We start from the raw sequence: 24,247 nt of genomic DNA on the forward strand, positions 1-24,247 counted from the left end.
AAAAGAGGGAGAGGAAGACCAAAGAAAAGGTTGATGGTTGTTATGAGGGAGGACATGAAAACTGTCATCAAATCTTCCGTAGATCATCAGTCTCAATGGAAAATGGTCAAATCCAAACAAATCGGAGGAAGATCAGCATCATAAAATGGACGACGTTCAACCGTTGCGGCAGTTTAAAGGACAGCCTTTGAGGGGTTGAAGATTCACAACATGTTCTTCACAACAAATCTGCTGCCAAGAGCTGTGATCCAAAAAAAAAAAAAAAAAAAATAGAAAATATGAGTCATTTGCATGTAAAGGACACAACACCTTATATGAATCACGTCGAGTGACAAACGCACGACTGACTGCATCCGTTTTGTCAACGCGCAGATGGGAGCAGTTGCTTGTTTTTGCAAGATTTTATGAGCTTCGTCAGTCATATTTATCTTATTTATCATAACTTACACTGCATTTGCTCAGTCGAAATTTCAGTCCGCGCTGAACCCCTTTGAACCAAATTTGACCGTACACGTGCGCGTAAATACGATTCCCTTTTCATAATTGAAAATATGTACGCACATATTATATATCACATCAAGGAATGCTGCTCTGAAGACAAAACGGCTTGAGTCAGTTCCTCCTCCTCCTCGCACTGGCCTGTGATCTTGGACAAATTTGAGTGGGTAATGTTGCTATGGCAACAGAAATCTATCCGTGTAATGCCTAAAATTGGGACAGTATTTCAAAAGCAGCACACAATTTTTTTTTTTTTTTTTTTAACCCCTACTGCGCTGGGGTTTATAATTAAGTCAACGGCAGATGGGATTCATAACATTTCCAGAATTCTGGATATGAACTAGTCGGTTTTGGTGTCAGATCCGTTTGGAAAGAGGGAGAGGGAAAGAGAGAGCGAGAGAGAGGGAGGGGGAGGTGGGGTTGTCTTCCCTGGCTGCCCGAATCCGTCAGCCCACACAATCTCCTCACCACAATCCCGAAGCGCCATCATGATGTTGGACATGCTTTAAAAGAGCCGCTTCTTTTAATATCCGCGCTCTCTGATCTCCGGCCGAAAGACGCACGACGCGCTCGGTGAGTGGACCTCGCAATTATTCCGACTACTCGCCGCGTAAATTCCAGTCCAGGATGACGTTTGAAGACAAAATGCGTGGCTTTTGACTCGGTTACGACTGATCACCTGAAAACACACACTAATGGAATATATGTGTCGCGAACCTGTTCCCATAATATTTTACACAAATCCAGAAGTTTTTTATCGCATGTATCAATCTTAGTACATGGACTGTATGCGTACACTAGTGTCGAAAATCTTTCTGCCGCCAGCACCATTCACTTCGCAACATCCACTCGAACCACAATTTTAAGCGTGGCAGCGACTAGAAAGTGTCTACGATTTCCATCACTAGTTATTAATGTTTAATTTATGTGTGTTAATACTATCAATGCCCTTGTCCCCACATAAATCCTGTTTTGTGTGCCTGCGAGCCTCCGACACGAGAAATCATGTGAATAATCTATGTGGTTGTATTAAATGAATAATTCTCCGAATAGCCGTTTGAAACGTTATTTCTCCTGTTCTGGAAATCAATCAATTCTAATTGGTTCTAGATACATACAGTGAACCAAAGTTGCTTTAAGTCTGCGTGTTTTAACTACACCATCGATGAAATCACTGTTGCGTCAATAGTCCAAAGTTTAGGTATGTGTAATCCATCCAAAACTCAACGGAGAAAGTTAAATTTCAAAAATCTGGTCTGCCCGTGAGGACGCCATTCAAGATCCGTCCTGGAACTCGCGCGAGAAATCCGCCCAATTTCCTTTCAATCTCTCAACACGGGAAGCCCGGAGTACCCAAAGAGAACCGCGGAAAAACATGTTGGTCAAGACTGTGTGAGCAGTTAATCCATCGCAGATCAGATTAAGGAGGGGGACAGCGGAGATTACAAATCAGGAGGACCTTGGCTGAACGGCAACGCAGACAGTGAGCTATTGGGGTCACGTCACTCGTACTGGAGTCTGCCTAAGATCGCCGCCAGGTCAGCCAGAGATAAAAATACCTAATCTTTACTCAAACTTTCTTCGCAGATTACAAAAGGAGCAGCGTGTAATTAATCGGTACACTTAAGTGGTTTGCATCGCACTTACAGAACAAACGATTAGCAATTCCAAACCGCCATGCTCTGTACATTTTCCCAATGTTCCGCTGTTATGATTGGCATTTTATGCTTTTTATTCTAATTTGCGACACACCGTCTTGACATTCTCTCACAGCCAGTACGGACGCACGGTTAGCTTTGGAGCCTCGGTATTTTTAGCATGTTGGATCAAACTACCATGGTGCCAACAGGTGGGACAAACAAGCAGCGCCGTGACCTTTACCAGCAAAAACAACTACAATTCCCTTTTATTCTTCTCTCTCATCTGTTTGTCTTTTCATCTATCTATCTATCTATCTATCTATCTATCTATCTATCTATCTATCTATCTATCTATCTATCTATCTATCTATCTATCTATCTATCTATCTATCTATCTATCTATCTATCTATCTATATCTATCTATCTATCATCTATCTATCTATCCATCCATCCATCCATCCATCCAGACAATCGACTGGACAGCCATTTTTTTCTCCCCTGGAGAAAAATAAAAGTAATTAAAACCCTTTTTTTTGGGCTTTTTTTTTCTGAGATTGAATTTGGTGCTGAGGAGAAACAAAGGAATGAAGGAATCTTCTCCCCCCCAAGCTCCTAGCCCAGTACTCATCAAATGCATCATTCTGACTAAATGGGGACAGGATAACCCAAATTGCTCCAGGGTCTCTGAAACAGACTACAATGGGGCGGTACTCCCCTGTGCTGGCGTCAAGGTGAAATCTGAATTGGTCTTTTGCTTTTGCCGAGTTTTATCCTCCACTGGATGTCTTTAAAGGTGTTTTATTTGTACAGGAAGCACCAAATCTTGGTACGAATCAAAATGTTTTCAAGTCAAACCATTTTCCAGTACCAGCTCTTTACTGGAACACCACCACACTTCCCAGTATAGAGTTGCAAGCCTTGACCCGGAAATCAAGAGCTCGTTCTTTACGCCGTTGCAACGAGTTGAAGAAAGGGTGGCAGCAGTCTCGCCAAATTCCAGGGAGACTCAGATTCCTGAGCCAGAACAGAAGAGGTTCAATGGCTACACTGCACTGCTGCCCTGAGATGAGATATGCCTGCCTGATTCCCATTACGACAAGCACTGGACCACTCAACCCTCCCCACACCAGCTCCACACAAAAGGCACCCTTATACAAAAGTTTCACCTTGGACAGGACGTTCCCCAACATTAAAGGACTGTGAACCACAAAGAAAAACCCGCTTTTTGCTGTCCAAACGACATAATGGCTGTTTTTCACCCTCCAGATCTCTAAATATTTCTCATCAAAAACAAATTAGACAATCTGGATGTGTCTGGAATGCTGTCTGATTTCGCGGCACCAATGAACGTTTCAATAAAACCTTTCAGTCTGCCAGCTAAAATCTTTGACGGTATTTCATAGTCCAGTCAAACAAGAGCCGTCGGTCTCCAGTTCTTAGCTGTTCTTTCGCTAGTAGTCGAAAGACCACAGCACGGTGAAACCTAGGTAAAGTAGTTGCAAAAGATTCCTTGAAAACATGAAGCGAGTCCTGTTATAAAATATTTAAAGTGTTCTGCATGTAGTCCGCCCATGCATGAAGATTTCGCAGAGGGCCTCTGTGTCTCTGCTCGGGCAGATGATTTCTGATCCCAGGGTGGATTCACCTGGGGAAGCTCGAGACGAACTCTGATTTCTGTAGATAACAGAAGTACCTAGTTCATCAGGGCAAAAATGGGTGATTTTCCCTAAGACCAACCTGGTCCGCAATGCCCAGAAACACTTTCTCAAATCTGGACTGCGGTGCAGGACTGACCTGATCTGACATTCTCTTGCAGATCACACCACCATTTTGAAGCTCACCATGGAGGAAAGAAACCTGCTAAAAGAACGTCTGCAGGCTATCACGGTAAAGACTGTTTTTGTTGTTGCTGTATCTACATTTCACTCTCGTGCAACAGACATATGCTTTATAAAACAGCGAGAATTGGTGGCGCAGCCAGGAAATGAGAACTAAAAATAAGATACACGTGGGTGTGCCTTCGAAAAGGTGGAATACGCTTTGGGGATATACAGAACATTTCCCTGGTAGGGAAAGGGACACTCTTTTGTCTCAAATATTTTTTTCCCCCCTGAAGGTACATTCTACAGCAATTAGTCGTACAGTAAATTACAATGTAATTACACAGTTCAGTGTAAAGTCTCAAGCTGAGATTTGATTAGCTCTTTCAGCAATGCTGTAATTTGCCGAACGTAATTTGAACACTACGAACTAGAAAATGTGTTTGTCTCTTAGTCTGTGGGCTATTTTCTGGTTTTATGGAGGATGTTGAACAGATCCGTGGTCCCGTCATTCATTTCTGCATCGAATTTTGAGACAGTTTATCCTGTCAGAGGACGTTTCGCAGTTGACTTTGGCTAAAAGGCAGACTACAGCCTGGATAGTCTGTTCTTTACCCATTTGCCACTAAGAAGGAAGTAGATGTATTTTTTTTTAGCCTTGTAATTAAATTTCCCCCCTTGTATTTTAATTTTAAGATGACTTCGGGTTGTTCTGATTGGGACGTCAAAATACAGCGATTATACAGGTATTGTGATATTAAGAGTAAAACATGAAAGAGTCATCTTGATGTCTTTGTGACTTAAGAAGGCAAAGGTCATAGGACATGTTAAATAATAGATATAATGAATTTTAAAAAATCCCATGAATCTCTGGTTATGGTATTGACAAAAATAGTCACACATGAAATAACACAAAAAACACTCAAAAGTCGTGACTGTGTAGTACATCTTTAAGCACACACATACTTGAGCTATAGCTGAAAAGCCAGGTAAGCCTCAAGGAAATATTCAAGGTGTCACGTTTCTCAACTTTTACGACAGGTTCCAGAGTGAAACTCGGTGTCAACAAAATGGTCATGATCGGACACTCTCAGGATCGTCACGGTTCCGTTATCATTGGTAACGCACAACAGTACCTTTGATACAGTCAAAGTCAGACAGTTCTATAAATACCAGGAGACAAAATTAAAGAGATCTCCTTTCACTAGCGCTAGCGCCAGACTGATCCTGGATCTGGCAGCTAATTTCAAGCTACAATATTCCACCAACATCCTCTGCATCACTGACACAAACATGCCTTATTTTAATTGGATTAACAGTTCAGGGCCGAAATCCCAATGTGGGAGGGCACTAAAGGTGGGTGTGGGTGAGGTCTTAAAGTGCTACCGTGCTACTTTTTGGTTATTTATGGCTGTCTGTTTCCAGCTGTCACCTCAAGGTTGAAGACTTTGACCTGCCAAGAGCACAACAGGTGTAAACATGTTTCGATTTCCTCAACAGGACAAAAGGAGAATCCAGGAATATATCGCCAAGAAGAGAAGAGAGATAGAGGAAGAAAAACTCAAACTACAATACATAAAGGTAATTTTTTTTAAGACAGCGAGAAGCGAGCAACCCTGGTTATCACTGGTTTACATTTTTGGGAGCAATACTTGAAGATGGAACATGAGCTACACCAACTTCCAATTTTACGGAATGGTTCTTCAGCAGATCAACAAATTGAAACTTATCGAATTGGCCGAGTTCTGGCGTTGTTTGCAAAAAATTTATAAGTGATACTAATAGGAATTACTAACGGTATTGTCTATTCGACAAAACTCTGGCCTGCCTCAGTGAAGCTACTTCCTGCAGTTCAACATCAGCGGTTACCATGTAGATGCCATCACAGATATTTCGATATTAGACATGGCTTTGGCCTGAGGGGAAAAAAACAAGATTAAGGGAGGATAGGTTCCCGAAAAAATCTTTGAAAAGAGGCAATTTCGTTAAACCGAAGCACAAATACTAGAAGGTTCGCCGTCTGTCCATATTTTCTTCAGTTTCGACATTGATGTACTGATGTTTCTGTGTACATCTTTCGTTTAATTAACAGAAGAAGGCCCTGAGGGAGCAATGGCTGATGGATGGTTTGAGTCAGCAATCAGAGGAGGAACAGGAAGCGATGAGGCTTCAGGCTCAGGATGAACAGCAGCAGAGCGATCAACTCCAGAGCAACATCGACAGGTACGGCCAATGACGCCGGCTGAAAACATAAAAGATCATTACGTGCTGCGGTGCGGTACGCCGGTTCCGTAAACAGTTTGCGGAAGACAAGGAGAGGAAGGACATGGTTTACCCTAACCAAATCCCGTGGTCTGATGAGACAACTTAAAAATGGATTTGGTTCAGATGGTGTGGCAGCGACTAAGTGAAGAGTACAAAGACAAGCGGGTTGCCTGCACTCATGCATGCTTGTGCGAGTGTCATGAGCACTGAAAGGGACTCGGTACTTCCAGTTGCGGGAACCTTCGGGCGATTAAAAATAAATAAATAAATAAAACATGGCTGACTTCAAAGTAAGGCCAGAATCAGCAGAACCTTGGTTTTTCCCTGTTCTACCCTGTCCTGTCGGAAAAGAAATGCCAAGCAAATGGGCTAATGAAGCTATTTTCTTGCGGGATGCTACTAAAAACATTGATGTTTCACTCTGTAGGATAGAAAAAGAGATCAAGGCCCTAGAAACCGAGGAGCTCAACATCTCCGCTAATGAGGAATACGTTCTGAAGCGGTTAAAAGAAGTTGAGAGGACACCGGAAGACATAATCAAGGTAGGCTGGAAGAGCAAAAGAATTGATTGCTTGCTTGTTTGCTTTGTTTGCGGTTTTACTGCAGTGGAATTTTAACTGAAAGTTGTGATTTGCATTTTTTTTTAACCCCAGACAATAACATGTCAATTGTAACAAGCCATTAGCATTAGCATTAGCATCACTGCACTTGTTGCTCATTTTTTACCCATGTCCTGATTCTTTATTGACTATAGGAGCTCTGTGACAGAAAATATTGTTTTTTTTTTTAAGGTTGCAATGGATATACCACGGACTTTATTTTTTTGAATCACAAATATAAGCAACCTTTGCTGATAGTGCTAAGTCTCAATTAGCTAGCTACTGATACATAGTTGTGTGCTGTATTTACCGCATTGACTTTTGGGACCTTTTTTTTTTTTTAACATTCAAATTGCCTTCCCAATTTTGAGGAAAGTACGAGTACGGCACTTGTTCCATGCATACCAGGGGATGGAAAGCGTCATGATCCTGATCAACAAGTAAATTTTTATAGTTTGATAAGGTATCAAAAACTCTTAAAGGTACGACGGTGGTTTTTCCATTTCTTGCTTTATTGGTAAGTTTTAATTGAAACAGGGTACCCATCTGGTGAAGAGAGAACTGGAGACATATGTCCTCTTTTTAGGTGGTGCAGACTTTTGCATCAGAGGAGACTCTTAAGAGAGTCGCTGGAACCGGCTGAGTTACAATAATCCCGCCGAGAAGTCGCAAAAGGATGAACTAGATTTTTCTGTATCAGCTGGCGGCAAGAAGTCAGAATTATTGATGTTGCACAAGTGAACAAAATGTTGCCCTTGACATTTTCTATATGTAGGAGTTCCCTTGTAAATATCTTCTGTGTCCCAAGGGATGTCATTTCCGTTTTATCTGAATTCAGAAGCAAGAACTTGTGGGTCATCCGGTTTTTCCTTTTTTTATGGCATACCTGAAGTTTGTATAAAGGATTGGTTGAATTATTTTTTTATTTGATGAATAGTCATCTGCATAACAGTGGAACTCAAAAATGTGTGGTCCAGGCATGGACCCCTGTGGGACGGTATGACTGGTATTAGCAGTATTGACAGTCTAAGCAAGATGACAAGTAGGATCAGAGATCAGCAAGGATGCAGTCGTGATTTGACTTAGCTTCGGAAATCCGTGGACGGTCTATAAAGAGTAAACGGTTTTGGTATCAGTTCCTGTACTGTCCAAGTGCCCCAAACTTTGAGCATCAGGGTCAGGGTGTGCTGGCAAACCCCGCCAGCATTCTAGAGACTGTTGTACATTTCAGCCACATGTGGAATATTTTTTCTGTAACGGGTACCAAAAATGTTGTCCTTGTGTTTTGATTTTTCACACTACTCATGCTGTATGTGATATTACTGTACTTACTAAAACGGTGTATTTAGTGAGTAGCAGGTTCATCGTTTACTTACATGGTTGTTGTGTACTGAACAATGACTGACGTATTTGCTTTCTGAAGTTTGCCTGCTTAGATTTAACCCTGCTAAAACCGACGATCACTTTTACACGGCCATGGCGTTGCTTTGCACGAAAACACTTTTTTACTGGATTATTAGTATTACTGTGATGTTGACTGCTTATTTTCCTCATCATTTCGATTTTCAAGTACTTTGTCTTCAAATGTAGGGGTTAAATGCGGATTACCACACAGGTAAATATCACACTTCAGTTGATTATTTTATTTTTGGTGGTGTGATTGGTTTGTCAGTACCTAATATAGTAGGTGTACCATGTAATATTGTGTCACACAAACATTACAGTATATAAACTACTGTAATTTCCGGCCTTTAAGCCGCGACTTTTTTTCACACGCTTTCAACCCTGCGGTTTATGCGTTGATGCGGCTAATTTGTGCATTTTTTTTTTTTTTCTAACGGCCGCAAGGGGGCACTCGAGCGGAAAAGGTGAAAGTGAGACCGGTGGAATTTATGTGCCGAGGAAGGCATTTTTACCTGCTGGGGCTGCGCTAACATGTTACTGCCGTGTCTCAGTGATTTTAACCGGTATGTTTTTTTTTTTTTAACCGGCCCTGTTAACAGAGTGCTAGTGTTAGCGTTAGCGCAGCGGCTCTAGCGTTAAACTCTTTCTGTGTACCGTCTTTCTTTGTAAATATCTCATCTTTCAATGTGGGCACTTGAGGCTTTTACACAGCTGCGGCGTTCGTATGTACCAAACGGTATTTCCTTTACAAATGTACTTGGTGAGGCTTGTAACCAGGTGCGCTCTGTAGGCCGGGAATCACGGTAATTATATCAATCGACTACTCACGAATTTGTAAACAATTGTTCCTGAATAATTCATCATTTTATAACATATTTATAAAATTTATATTTATACAATAATAATAATGTATAATATATGTATAATTTATGTAATATATGAATAATAATTAGTACAATTTCATAACAACCTGCCTGATTCAGACTTACTGCACGTAGTGTTTCAGAATGACTGATCCTTGTTTTGATCATAACGGTATTTGATGAGGATTTTGTACATGGACGTGTGAAACCTGTATTAATAGCAAAATCCAGAACATTTTACTCTCGGTAAATGTGTTAACATTTGAATGGTCTGTGGAATTTCCACCCAGCGATTCTAAAAAACTGGTAAAATCATGAAGTTTCTTGAGGTGATAAAAATTCGACAGGAAAAAGTCGCTTACAGTGAGTCGTGGACATTTTCTGACATGCCTTGTGGTAACTGCTAATTTCCATTAGCCCACCTATGGTGTTTTGTCAAATGGGATTTTCCATTTTGGTTCACTTCGAGCGTTTTCTGTGTCCCATGTTGCGCTGATGTCGCAACAGCCGATTTTAAAACACATCCTTCTGTCTTCCTCCTTCGAACCCAAATTTTTACTTATTTTTCTACCCCGCCGCGGGACGGAATCCCAAGTTCTGTTGCTTAGTGACACGTTCTAAGCGTACAAAAGCTGACCTTTCTTGTTTTTGAAGGTTAGTAGTGCTTTTTTGGAGTTTGAGCATAAAGAGTCCTTGTGAGTTAGGTTTGGGCAGGGGTCTGGAACCGATGGCTCGCGAGCCATACCTGGCTCTTTTGGTGGTCACGTATGGATCACACAGCCCTCATAACGGCATACTGTATACACCAGGGGTGCGGTTGACACGTAGACGTAACTTTCATTAACAACGACCTACTGCACTGCAACACATATCTTCTTCCTAGATTACCTTGCACCGCCCCCCTCCGCTCTTAAAGGGCTACACTCATAATTGCAAATGTTACAGTCCTTACGCAGCCCATTAATGTGGTTTATAATGACAGTTCACGGATAACGGACAGAAGTCTCAAAGACTGCACGAAGTTTAATCTAATGACGTATGAAAGCAAAGAAGTCGCATTAACGGTAAGAAGAAGCTTTTGTCATCATTGGTTTGCAAAAATGTCATTTAAACACTTTTATAGACTTATTGTACTCTTAAAATGTCTTACATAAAATGCACAAATATATTTAATTGAAAAAAATATCGCATGGCTCTTTTGAATGACATTTTAAAATACTTGCCGTTTATGGCTCTCTCCGTTTAAAAGGTTCCCAACCTCACGAGTTAGGGTGCCAGGAGTTGGTTTCTGGCTTTGCATCAAGTTTGCAGCAGAACATAACAACAGCAGGGTGTTCGAGTACTTGCGATGTTTGTCAACAAGAATATTCAGAGAGACATTCTGTGTTCAGTTTGGAAAACTGGCATGTTACAGTCTTTGTGTTGACTGATTTAAATTGCTCTTGTTTTGTTAACTACAGTTTAAAATGCGTACGTTGTACATAAATTAATGTTTTATATCTTTTTATACATTTTTATATTGTTTAATTAAATATTTTTATACTTTTTTAGATTTTCATACCTCTATCCTTCATGATTTTCCAATTGCGATAGGAATGAGAATTCTTTATCATGTGGTCATGCAATCAAATACATGCAATGATTGGCTTCGTTCAAGTAATTTCATAATTTTGAGATGTTAATTTAATTTTTTTTTTCTCAGATACAAGCAACTATTCTTCTTTAGAGCCCCCACAAATTCCATTACTTCCCTCAAGGTCATCTCCAAAACGTCTGGGTCAAAACAATGGTAAAGAACCAAAAACTGTCACAGAACTGTCGTATTTTGAAAAACTCGTTCGTCGGGTCACTTCTACCTCAAAGCGCCACAGCATTGCATAAAAATAAAAAAGAATGATAAGACACTCGGGGTTTTTTTTATGTTTTTTTTTTTTTTTTGCTTTCTAGCAACATTCGCGATGGAGATCAGCGTGGAACACGATAAAAGAACAGGAAAAAGTCGAGTGGTCTCGACTGCGACCGTTACCCCAGAGAACATCCAGAAGAGTGGCTTAAAAGTGTACGATGACGGACGAAAATCCATATATGCTTTGAATCCGGACGGAGGCACGCATTGCCCCGGCGTAGGCGGCGAAATGACAACCAAACAGGCGGAGGAACTTCTACGACAGGCCGCGGATGAGAACGTACCTCGCGATCTGCTGTACCATCAACCTGTGTACTCTGCTTCTTACTTCGGAACCAGCAGGCTGGTGAGACCAAAGAAATCGGATAAAGCGCAGAACCAAACGCTTACAAAATGCCAAAGCCCTTCACAGCCTGGTACAGAATCTGCCAAGCTTACTCAAGAACAATCCCAAAATGGAGAAGAAATTAGCACGTCCAGTGAGCAGATTCAAAACCCAGAAAAATCTGTTCCTCCACACATTTGTTCGCTTCATTTTAGTGAAGGTCTTGACGATAAAAACCACACGGACGGTTCCGACAAGACGTCTCTCGTCACAATCAAAGTCCGACCTGAAGAGAAGTCGACGCCATTGCAGCTTGTTTGCACAGACAAAGATGGCAGCAGGTCTTCCGAGCCTGGCCACAAAGACAAAACTGAGGCTTCGATGGAGAGCTCAGACAAGACAAAATCAGACATTGGAGCAGAGAATTTTGCCGCAGCAAATGTTTTCAACAAGCAATGTGGACAGCCGGAATCGGCACCTGTCACCATGATTTTTATGGGTTATGAGAACGCCTTCGATGAGGGACATGAAGACTTCCAAGCAGAACTGGTGACAGTTGGTTGCAGTGATGATGAGGACGGGGAGGAGGAGGAGGAGGAGGAGGAAAGCAATCATATTGAAACTCAAAACGACGGAGAGTTCGTCTTGTACCACCCGCAAGGATACAAGAGCAAAGTTTTCCAACCTGAACTGGCAAAAAGTTTCGTCACAGGGTCCGAATCTTTCACCGAGGATGCCGCCGCGACCCGGAAGGATTTGAGACGCCACATGCCAACATTCATCCACAAGTCAGGGAACAAGAAAACACTTTAATGCTGCATCCAATTTGCTAACAATCGCCATTGAAATTCGATTTGTATTACTGCGTACGGGGTACCCCTTCCTCCATATTTCAAACATATTTGAAATAACGGGTTTATAATAAAGAGTGGCTAGTCCAACATTGAATTTACGTTGAATTTCTCCAGGCATCATTTGCATAAACGGAAGCTTTATCAAACAAATGAAGACAACGAAGCTGTTTGTGGATTACTTTCATGAATTGCTCGTCATTATTCGATGCCATGAAACATCAGACAGCAATTCTGATGGGTTTTTTTTATTATTTTTTACAGCTGTTATTGTTTGTATACTCAGTTTTATGTTTTCACATTTTTAAACCCTACACATAGGAGAAAGACTGTTGTATTTTCATTATATATTATATTATCTATTGTACTATTTATGCTTCTCTCGGCTTTTCATGAGAGTGTTGTTATTCCCTACACGTAGGAGAAAGACTGTTAAATTTTTATGACATATCTATTATACTATTTATGCTTCTCTCGGCTTTTAATGACAGTCTTGTTATTGTCATTTTCGATCAGGATAATTTATAGTGAGTTAAGTATATCAAATTTTGACCTGCGCATTAATCGGACTGACTAATTTAAGCCAATTTAAAATATTTATTGACCCCAATCAGCTCAAACAATTATTCTTATTGATCAATGTTGCTGGCACTAGTTTAAATCAAATAAATAGTGAGATTAATTAAAAAGTATTCTTAATATAACATTAAGGACCTTAAAAAGAATAACACTTCACCTAAATATAGGAGTATGAAAATGATGATAATAATAATGAGTCAATAAAAATGTATGACACAAAGGCAGATAAAAAATGTCATTCAAAAAAGTTAAAGACAACAGAACTGTATGGATTCTCGCGTGTACCATTTGTCCCGACAGTCTGAAGACATTAAACGAACAAAAAAAGAACAATTCATTGTCACAACTGCGAAATTTGCTTACGATTCATTTAAATGTTGGGGATCTCGTCAGGATGAACATTACTCTACATTTCATATTCACGTTTATTGCAAAGCCTGGCTGTGCATTTCCACTTTGTTTACATAAATGTGGCTTTCGCCACATATAGAGCTCGTGCACCTGCGTCACAGAATCACGTGACTTTTGTTTACGTCGCCATATTGCCGGTCAAGCTAAGCGTTGCTCATTGCTAAGTCGGTTGGAAACGACACGGAAATATGATGCGCAGAGTCTTGTCCGATACCGACAGATATTTAAAAGGTGAAAATAAACTACGGTACGTGGAAAAATTAGATAAACTCGCCATAGAGGACCCATATTTAAAGCGAAATGGATGTTTTCACCGATAAGAAATTGGACTGTTAATTCGCTTCCGCTTGTCTTGGACAGTTGGATCTCCACACGGATCTAGTGAGGACGTCGTCGAGATTTACAGGGAAAAGTTTGAAAGCGTATAAAAGTCTGGACGCGTACGAATACTTTGTTGCTGGATCTTTTCTCATCAGGAATCTCATGACTGCTCGTGAACGCGTTAACCTTTGCCGTAATCCATCGAACTTTTCAGCTAGTATTCAATACAAATACCAATATTTAAATAAATGAACCCTGGTTTTACACAAACTCGCATTCATTAACTATAATTCAAAAAATAAAAGTGGACTGAGTCGTCTCCATGGAACGTACATGGAAGCGATTGCGGCTAAACTTAACCTCCGTAAACCTCTGTGATTGCTACATAGGCTGTGCGTGTATTTTGGTTGGGCGCTACCCATCACATTTAATTGCTGAAATCCATTGATTTTCCGGTCTTTTCAGCTGGTATTCCATAGAATGATCTCTTTGAATATCTGTCTCGTCTGTTGTGACAACCAACAGCACAAAAGGTCTCGGGGTAATGTAAATATTCTCGCCTGGTTCAATGTTCCCCACAATGTCGATGAGCTCTGTTCGACCTGCAATATGGCGCCGTAAAAATGGTGGCGTCACATGCACGAGCTCTATGGTTCGATAAATAGGGAATAAAGTTCAAAATGATTGTGCATTTACAAATATAATCTCTTTTAAGATTGAAATACCACCCTGTGCCGTAATTGATCAAATGATTAGATTTTGTAACAGCGATATCATTTTTTTTTTTAAGCGGTGATAACGAGGCAGGTGATTATTTTGAGGAGTTGGACGCACACGCACGTGCGTATGTGTGAGAGCACAAAATGGAATCTTCTGTTCCCGTTGTCGATCAACGCCAGCCCGAGTATTGGTCGTCTTTTTCACACCCCGTTCGCTCGCCATCCAATCGGTGACCGCAGAAGCCAGGCAGAGAACCGCTAGTTTGAGGCTGCTCTTAGGAACAGAGCCGTCTCGCGCGCGAGCCCGCCGCTCGGTCTCAGGTAGGTCTGTCCGCGCGCACGCAAAATGGAAAAACATCATGATTATCCAAGTTTTTAAAGATTTTTTTTTTTTTAAATTGTGTAAGAGGAGCCAACGTGGATCGGGGGGGGCCGGGGGCGGGGGGGGCGTCAGATAAAAGGAAAAGCCTCACGGCATCGAGTCTCGACGGGGTTCTGTCGCAAGCTGCATGTGTGAGGGGAATCTTGGAGTGGGACTGCATATAGCGGGAGCTGGAAAATGCAGTCCATGAAATATATGCCGATCATAACAGTTTTTACATATCATTTCATAATTTTCCTGATTTTGGTGACTACAATGTGTTTTGTAATGATACTCAACTGCGATTTCACTGCAAGAACTGTTTCCTATTACATTGAAATGACATGATGCATGCATGTTCTTTATTTTTTCTGATATCGGTAGTGCCTCCTGTGAGAGAATTTATCAATGCCAAATAAGGAAGTATGCCACACATATGTACAATATATAAAATATTGTGATTTTTTTTAATTATTTAATTATTTTGGGGGGGTTTCTAATGGTAAGGGCAGTCATGTTTTGCAATGTTTAGTGTTTTTTTTTTTTTTTTTTTTTTTTAGGATCTAAATTGCTCTTTGGTCCCATCCTTCCTGCGCTGCAGCAGCGGCTTCGGCTGCGACCATGCGAACTACAGACTTCTAATTTAGTTTTTCCTCAGCAGCGGCGCTACTTGGTCGCCTCTTCCTTGACGCCGTGCAGCTTAGTTACTTCAAACGCGTGACGGGAGCGCAATTTCTGTCATGCTGCGGTAGAACACGCAAAAGAGGGTGCTGAGAGGTCTCGCTCGGTGGGGTTTTTCTCTTCCGACAGGGTCCTCCTCAATTTGGAGGAGCAGAACGCGGGAGATTGAATCCACGTCTGGACGATCCCTGGTGATGTAATGTGATTTAAATCTTAATTTTATTCTTGAATCGTCAGGTAGCTCTGGGGAAGTAAAACATGTTTGCATTTTATATTTCAGATCTGTTTGTTTTTTATAGTCGTAATAGGTACAATTTTTATTAAATCATTCGGTACCTTTTTTTTTTTTGTGACAGCTTTAAGACCAGTGCTGATGTTCATAGCGTGTACTCGGTGGTACTTGGTGTTAAAAAGTTCAAGAAGCACAATTTTGGACACAATTTAAGCTAGGTCTCGGTTACTTGCGTCACTTTCGCTCGCATCAAGACGTTGTGTCACAGGTGTCAAACTCGGGGGCTGGGGGCCAGATCTGGCCCGTCGCGTGGTTTTATGTGGCCCGCGAAGCCAAATCTAGAGTGTCAATTTCCGTGATTCTTGTAACAATCTGTACCAAAATTTCAAATTGTCATATATCACAAAATGACGAAGTTGAGATATTGCAAGCATTTTTGTGTTACCAAACATCCATCCATCCATTTTTTTTGCCACTTATCCTCACAAGGGTCGCGGGGAGTGCTGTGGAGCCTATCCCAACTGTCAACAGGCGGGAGGCGGGGTACACCCTGAATTGGTTGCCAGCCGAACGCAGGGCACATAGAGACAAATAGCAGCACTCACAATCACACCTAGAGGCAATTTAGAGTGTCCAATTAATGTTGCATGTTTTTGGAATGTGGGAGGAAACCAGAGTGCCTGGAGGAAACCCACGCAGGCACAGGGAGTAGATCCAAACTCCACATAGGGAGGCCTCGGATGGAACCCGGGATCTTCAGAAATGTGAGGTCAACGCTTTACCAGCTGACCCACCGTGCCGCCTACCAAACATGAATAGTCGCAAAACACATTACCCCTTGATTTCTGATTCCAAAACTAGTTCATAAATATAAAAAAGTTTGTTCCGCAGTCATAATGGCCCTCTGAGGGAAACACAAACTGCAATGTGGCCTGCGAGAGAAATGAGTTTGACACCGTTACATCCTCACTTTCCAACAGAACCAAATCGAGATGCTGTAACGTTAATCTAAGTGTTTTCTGAATTTGACATGCCAAATAATCATCACGTATGTAAAATGAGGTCTGGTAATAATGATGAAGTACTGCTGGTGCCAACACATGTGCTCGAGCTTTTATTTATCAAGGATACCAAATACGTGCTCCAACATTTGGACCTATAGGGACCCACTCGAAGACTGTGTTGTGACTCCACAGGAAGTCCAGAAGTCAGTATCAGTTGCAAAGTCCCTTGTGTGCCAGATTGGACTCCAGTCCCTGTGGGGTGGTAGCAAACGGAATGTTCCTTCAATAGCCTCGAATGGGTTGCCAGGTCTGCGATTCGCACAATGCAACTGTCCCTGATGATTTTGCTTGTCGCCATCTGCGGCTGCGGCCAACTTGTTGGTGAGGGATTTTGCATGGCGAAGAAAAACACTTTTGTAAGGGGTGTTTTATTTGGCTGTCAGAACAGCATGCGCAAGTCCAGTGTGGCGGAGAAATAAGTTAGAATCAGGGCAGCAGAACAGAGGTGAGATGTGCCATACGTGTGTCAGAAGAATTTAAGGTGGAGGTGGGACTGCATCAGGGATCCACCCTGTGCCCCTTCCTGTTTGCGGTAGGAATGAATAGGCTGACAGATGAGGTTAGACTGGATTCCCCTTGGACTATGATGTTCGCAGACGATATTGTGATCTGCAGTGAAAGCAGGGAGCGGGCGGAGGAACATGGACATGGTTTGGACATGTCCAGAGGCGAGAGAGTGAGTATATTAGTCGAAGGGTGCTGAGGATGGAGCTGCCAGGCAAAAGAGGGAGAGGAAGACCAAAGGAAAGGTTGATGGATGTGGTGAGGGAGGACATGAAGACTGTGGGTGTTAGAGAGCAAGATGCACGAGATAGGCTTAGATGGGAAAAGATGACACGCTGTGGCGACCCCTAATCGGGACAAGCCGAAAGGAAAAGAAGAAGAAGTAGTAGTTTTATTTGGCTGTCAGAATAACACGTGCTATTATTCAAGAGCTGTCGAGTTCTCGCTTTTTAAATCCTTTCAAATTGCAGAATTTTGATCGGCGCCCGACCACAGCATTACTCCCCGGTCCGCTGATGAGTTGGTGAGTGGGCGGCGGAGGAGGTGGCGGATGAGAAGTGCAGCGAGTGTCACTGCTCATGGTTGCCATGGCGACCCAGTCTGTTACCCGGCGCGACGTCCTTGTAGCTCGTTTTGTTGTGTTATGCGTCACTGGAAATCATTTCAAGCATTCTCCGTCCGTGATTGGGATTGACCGCTTTGATGAAAAAGGGGCTGAGAGAAATAAATAGTTATTAGGATTGTTTTTCCTCAAACTTCCCGTACGCTGTCACGCAGGGAATATCTGTGAACATATCTTGAAAATCTTGTCACATCATCTATTCATCTTTTTTCCAGCGCTAATCTTGTTCATGGATGGAGGAGAGCTAGCGCTATGGGCGAAAGGTGAAAATTACAAGGCACAAATAGACGAGCGTTCTTTCACGCTTGCATCCACACCAATTTAAGATCTTCGCTAAACAGGAGCAAGCTTGTTTTTTTTTTTTTTTTTTTTTTTTTTTTGCAACATGAGACAAAACTAGACTGGCACAGATAACTCCTTGTTGAACCCCAGAGGGAAAATCCAAGCGCCGTTGGAACGTGTTTTGCTGTAACTTCACTTGACCGTTTTGCCAATCGAAAAAAGCGTAACGGCAGTTAAAACGGGAAGTTGCAATGCGGCAAAGTACACCCGGGGAGGAAAAAAAAAAAAAAAAAATTGCATCTTTGAAATCCTCAAGACTTGACAAGAATGAACAATGAATGTTTTAGAATCCATCCGACGGTGACCCTCCCGACGATGTGTGGGAGGCAGACGCAGTCCGGCTCTTATATAAGACGGACGTGTGATGCATCAAATTGCGCTGCCGCCAAGCTTGCTGGTCTTTCGGCGGAATAACCCACTTAAATGTAATAAAAACACTGCAGCGGCATATCCCTCATCCCTCGTCACACACCCCCACGCAACCCCCCCCCACCACCGTACACACGCGTACAAACAAACACCTCCATCACCCCCCCACCCCCTGCTTCCACAGATACATCGGAAATGTTTCTTTGCTAGGCACAAAGCCTGAATATGGATCGTGGGTTTTAACACATATACAATGTGATAGTGAAAATGTCACGCAGTATCGAAACATGATTTCCGCACAAAGGAGACAGGATTGCATAAAATGAGCATAAGTGTCTGAGTCACTTCATTTCATACCAAAACTCAATTTTCCCCATCTTCCTTTTCTCTAATTTATTCAGAGAGCCGCTTCGGAGACTGAAGAATCAGATGGCCAAGAACTGAACAAAGGTTCCGGCAGTTCACAGAATCACGATCCGGACGATATCGCTATGGAAACTACTGAGCGAGCAGAACTGGAGATGGACAGTAGCGGGGAGGTTGATGTGGCAGAACTAGCCGAGAAGGAAATCAATTTCAATGTCGAGAGTCAACAGATTAGTATTCATGAAGATCCATCAGATTTCAGCGACGGGTCGAGTTCTGGCAACTTCTCCACTGACGTGGTAACCGACGCCGTCAACGTGTTGCCCGCCTGCCCTGAGACCGGTGTTTGCAATGAGCTACCGATCCTTGAGGAAAAGGAAACCGTAGCAATTGAGGAAGAACACGACGAGCTTAAAAGAAACGAGTCCATCACGTCTTCTGTGTCTGACACGCTCTCAAGCGCTGAAAGTGTTTACGAAAACGAGGCTCACTGTAAGACACAAGTGGAAATAGAACCGGAGCGAGGTTCAGAACAGCATTGTGAACTACAGAAAGATCTGAACCCGGTGAAGCTCGTTGAAACTCAAGAAACATCAGATGTAGAGCCAGACACGTGCCCAGAGCAATCTACAGATCTACAATTATTCCTGGGCGAGGATGAGGAACCCAATTTTTGCAACGATGACTATCACAATTCGGAGTTGGATGATGAAGAGGACCCTGAAGTCCCTGGAAATATTTGTGAAGAACACAGTCCCGAGGAATTAATGCTAGAGCAGAACGTCAGAGAAGATGCTATGTCAGATATATCAAGCGAATCCTGCCGTTATTTTGACCCCGATGAAGTCGATGAATGCCTAAGAGTTGAAGTCGCGGCTGCTTCCTCTGATAGCGAGACGGACGAAAAATGGAGAACAATATTTTCCTCGTCGATAAACAAAGAAGACGACGACTCCTATTTGGACAGCCTTCAGTTAAGCGCGCAGGAGCTCTTTGTGCAGAAAGTTGAAGTGATCGACTCAGAAGAACCAGAGAGCGACCCCTATAACGAAGTCCAACTTAACGTCCCGGAAATAGAAGAACTGCTAGAACAGTCAGACACCGTGTCTTGTTCTCCACCGCCACAGGATGGTAAATGTATCCCTTTGAGCCTTCAAGGCCTCTCCAAAATCTCTGAAGATGAAAGTGAAAATGGGAAAGATGACAGTAATAATTCCAGCACTCAGGAACAATCCTCCCAGAACAAGATGTCCGATCCAAACAGGAAGCTCCCCAAAGACTTTTGCGTGATACAAGAGACAACGAGTGAGAATGTCAGCACCGAGCATGTTGACTTCCAATTGGCTCGTAAACAGTGGCGGGCAATGGAAGAACAAACCAAAAACAAAGTTCTCGTACCTGCAACCAGGCTCCCCAATTTCCATTGCAGCCACAATTGCATGTACACGCCGGTCCGAAACATCGAAAGAACAAACCGGAAGTCCCAGGATCTGGAAAACCTGACTCTGGTTGGGGATTACACAAACACTCAATTCAGCCCGTGCTCAGAAGATTCTGGCTTGGACGATTCCAGCTACAGATCTCCGAACGATGACTTTGAAACACCGGTGGAAAGGGAGATTCGCATTTCGATGGAAAGAGAAGAGCGATTCAGAAAGGAGAGGAGTCTGTCCTGTATGGGCAAGTCTGCAGACGCTCCGTTTAGCACTCCGGCACAAGGAATCCCGAGATCCATAAGCACTCCGCTGACGCCGTCGTTCATCATCACCTCCTTTCCCGCGAAGGAACCATCAAAAAATGAAACCTCCCCAACAAACGTCAGCATTCTTGACCCAAGTAGCGATTTCAATTCCAATCCACGGCACGGCGAATGGCGCTCCGAGGACGTCGGCTCCAATCTCATCATTTTAGAGACGTCGAATCTGATCATCCGCAGCGCCTCGGAGTTCTCGCTCAACAAGGCCTGCGAGCCCCAGGAGAAAATGTTCTTGAGCAACCCCTTTTTCAAGCTCCGTTCCAGAAGCACTATGTCGCTGGTGGATGAGGAGATCCAAATGGTGAAGCAAAGGGAGGAAGAGCTGAGACAGGAGAGGGCGCTTCTTTACGGCAAAGGCAGGTTCGGCGATAAAAGGATGTTGTCAAACAACTTGGGGACTTTATCGTTGGATAACTCAGGTAAACGTAGATTTCTAGAAATTGGTGAGAACAGTACCGCAGCTTTACATTCACTGATGAGCAATTTTTTTTAGCTTGTTTGCCAGTGAAGTGCAAGTCCTCGCCATCATCGCCAATGAAAACGCCCAAGATGGATCGTTCGACTCTATCCTGCGACCACAGAGTAAGCTCTAACAGATACTTATGTTTATTAGTATTATCATCGTCGATAAAAAAAAAAAAGTGGATTTGTCTTTCTCAGTTTCCAGACGTCTACACCGCAGGACGACGTAAGAGTGCCATGGCTCTGCGCTGGGAGGCAGGCGAGTTTACAAAAAATGACTAAAAAGGAAGCGATAAGACGTACGTCATCGATTCTATGTGTTAAAAAAAATGACAAAAAAAGATTCCGTGTTGCCAATATTCATCTGATTTTTGTGATATCCAATCAATGTTTTAGTATTGCTTTGGCCTGGGAAAAAAAAATGCAATTGTTAAAAATGTTTGTGGCTCTGTTCTGCTGTAAAAAAAAGTCTTCGGAGTGTTTTAACAATCATACAATGGACAAAGTATGTTTTGAGTTTTGGATGTGCAATACATTTAATAATCAAATCGAGGAAAATGAGAAATAAATAAATCAATTCAAGTAATCCAAGTAACTGCCTATGGAAGCCACATGTTGGTGGAAAAGCACTATTTTTGTCTAAATTAAGCTCCTCTACGATCTACGTTCCTACCCTCACTTATGGTCGTGACCGAAAGAACAAGATCCCGGATACAAGCGACCGAATTTAGTTTCCTCCGCAGGGTGTCCGGACTCTCCCTTAGAGATAGGGTGAGAAGCTCGGTCATCTGGGAGGGGGTCAATGTCGAGTCGTTGCTCCTCCGCATTGAGAGGAGCCAGATGAGGCGGCTGGGGCATCTGATCCGGATCTCTCCTGGACGCCTCCCTGGTGAGGTGTTCCGGTCATGTCCCACCAGAAAGAGACCCCGAGGACGACCCAGGACATGCTGGAGAGACTCCGTCTCTCGGCTCGCCTGGAAACGTCTCGGGATCGAGCCGCTGCTCCTCTGCATTGAGAGGAGCCAGATGAGGTGGCAGGGGCATCTGATCCAGACTCCTCCATGGTGAGGTGTTCCGGACGTGTCCCACCGGAAAGAGACCCCGGGGACAACCCAGGACACGCTAGAGAGACTACGTCTCTCGGCTGGCTTGGGGAACGCCTCGGGATCCATCCAGAAGAGGTGGAAAAAGTGGCTGGGGCATCTGATTTGGGTGCCTCCCGGACACCTCCCGGGTGAGGTGTTCCGGGGATTTCCCACCGGAAAGCGACCCCAGGGACGACCCACAACACGCCGGAGAGACTGTGTCTCCCGGCTGGCTTGGGGAACGCCTCGGGATCCCTCCGGAAGAGCTGGAAGAAGTGGCCGGGGAAAGGGAAATCTGGGTATCCCTGCTGAAGCTACTTCCCCCACGACCCAACCAAATGGATGGATAAGCTCCTCAATTCACTTCAACATAGTTCTCTGGCACCAAGATGGCACCAAAGAAATACTTTTATTGCTTTTGCACAAAAACATTGCTGAATAATGCAAGATAGCTTCCTAAAAATATTCCACAAAAGGGTGTACATGTATTCACAAATGCTGGTATTCCACTTTCTGGTCCGGTTTTGTGCATACATGGTTGTAAATGCCGCCCCAGTTGTTGCCATACTTTTGTCTGTACAATTTATTAAAAAAAAAAAAAATAGAGCAACATTGTGCATATCAAAGTCAAGAACGAAGCAGACATTATTTATAACCTTTTGCCTTGATATATTGTTTAGTAATCAAGCTAGTTTTCCACTGCAATTATACAATTTGAAGAAGAAAAAAAATGATTTAGTGTGGAAGGGGGGGGGGAGCCTTGGGTATAAAAAATGATTTTGAAAGCTAAGCCAAAGATGGAACACAAAGGGGGGAACCAACCGTCGTGCTAACGTCGGTCCCCTGTGATTGGCTGGGGTGTGTTTGTTTTCTCGCCCCAAATCCCCTCGAAAACAGGGACAACCTAAAAATGAGATACGCATCCAAAGATTTGTGATCATACTTTGTTGAGGACCTCATTTGTGTTGAGAAGAAAATGATTGATGAAGGGGTCGCGTAAATGTTTTGCAACAACGTGACGGCACCGGAATGAAATTCAGGGGGAAGCTTGGCTCGCAATTTTGTGCAACGCAATTCTTTTCCGATGAGTAATTCTTCGAACAGACGATTTATTATTTTTTTTTTTGTCATGTGGCTTTTGTACTCCGACCAAACACACGAGACTTGTTGCTGAGATTTCTGTGAATGTAAGACAAATGCATTGTTGAATTCAGTCTTTGCTAAAACCACTGCTGACACCTTAAATGTGAAACATATTTATTGACATATTTTCAAGTTACTATTCGATATGCTAATCGGGCAAATGCCACGTTCTGCGTGTATTTCTTATTATAATTATTATTATGCTAGTTTGCGACATGTGACCACCCATCCGGTGAGCTGGGTGGCATTAACTCTTAATATAAGGTTAAAAAAAAAAAAAAGAAGATTGTTACAAAGGATTTGCTTATATGTGCCATGATGTTTCTTTTATTTTTTAAATGCCAATGAATTAATATATAAAATGATGTATATATATTTATATAAATTATTTAATGATAGATCTAAGATAAAAAGCACTTAAATGAGACATTTTGTGTGGTTTTTTTTTTTTTTTTTTTTGTATGATTTAAAACAGTGTCTTAACATTTGTGACATGTCCAAATACCCCACGGATTTATTTTTTGTCTTCCGCTTTTCAATAATTGTGCTGATCTGTGTACGTGGCACATGAAACGGGCTTATCACCAAAGGTAAATTGCCCAATTTAGATACAACTAAAAAGCGACTTTTGCATAACTTATGTCCACTTTAACTTTTTTCTTCAGCTACAGTATATCCAATCGAATAATTATTGCTTATGTTATAAGAACGCATTTTCACAACAGCCTGCACAAAAACAGCAAGCTTGGGTGTTTCTTGGCCTTCGTGTCGACTTCCAGTCTTGTTTTACACCCCATGTTGATTCATTGTTCAAGCACTGTATCGATCTTGCTGATGTTTAAAAAATCTTCATGTTTCCTGCTAAGGTTTTTACTGGGTGATGCTTTGGAAATTCTTATTATTGCCCATGCAAGTGAGCCATTTGTGCAACAATAAAATATTACAAAATCAGGTGGTTTTATGTGATTGAGAACATGCTCGGATGGGTTCAATGTTAAAAGACTGAATTGTGCCGATAGATAGGATATTATTATATTATTATAGATAGCAGAACGACG

General features: G+C 42.5%; 1 protein-coding gene across 2 annotated transcripts; it reads left to right on the forward strand.

The window, feature by feature from the left end:
- The first annotated feature begins 791 nt into the window (after positions 1–791).
- palmdb (palmdelphin b) lies at positions 792–22,436 on the forward strand. 2 transcript variants are annotated; one of them, XM_061805601.1, is made up of 8 exons: positions 792–1,071; positions 3,956–4,026; positions 5,460–5,540; positions 6,052–6,182; positions 6,652–6,766; positions 18,779–20,918; positions 20,993–21,081; positions 21,160–22,436. In XM_061805601.1, the coding sequence occupies exons 2-8, from the start codon at positions 3,982–3,984 to the stop codon at positions 21,241–21,243; spliced, it is 2,685 nt and encodes an 894-aa protein (XP_061661585.1). In that variant the 5' UTR covers positions 792–1,071; positions 3,956–3,981; the 3' UTR covers positions 21,244–22,436. The 2 variants fall into 2 exon arrangements, with proteins under 2 accessions (XP_061661585.1, XP_061661586.1); XM_061805602.1 differs by lacking the exon at positions 792–1,071 and adding an exon at positions 1,974–2,036.
- The last annotated feature ends 1,811 nt before the right edge of the window (positions 22,437–24,247 follow it).

The sequence above is a fragment of the Syngnathoides biaculeatus genome, chromosome 19, assembly GCF_019802595.1.
Source record: "Syngnathoides biaculeatus isolate LvHL_M chromosome 19, ASM1980259v1, whole genome shotgun sequence".
NCBI lineage: Eukaryota > Metazoa > Chordata > Actinopteri > Syngnathiformes > Syngnathidae > Syngnathoides > Syngnathoides biaculeatus.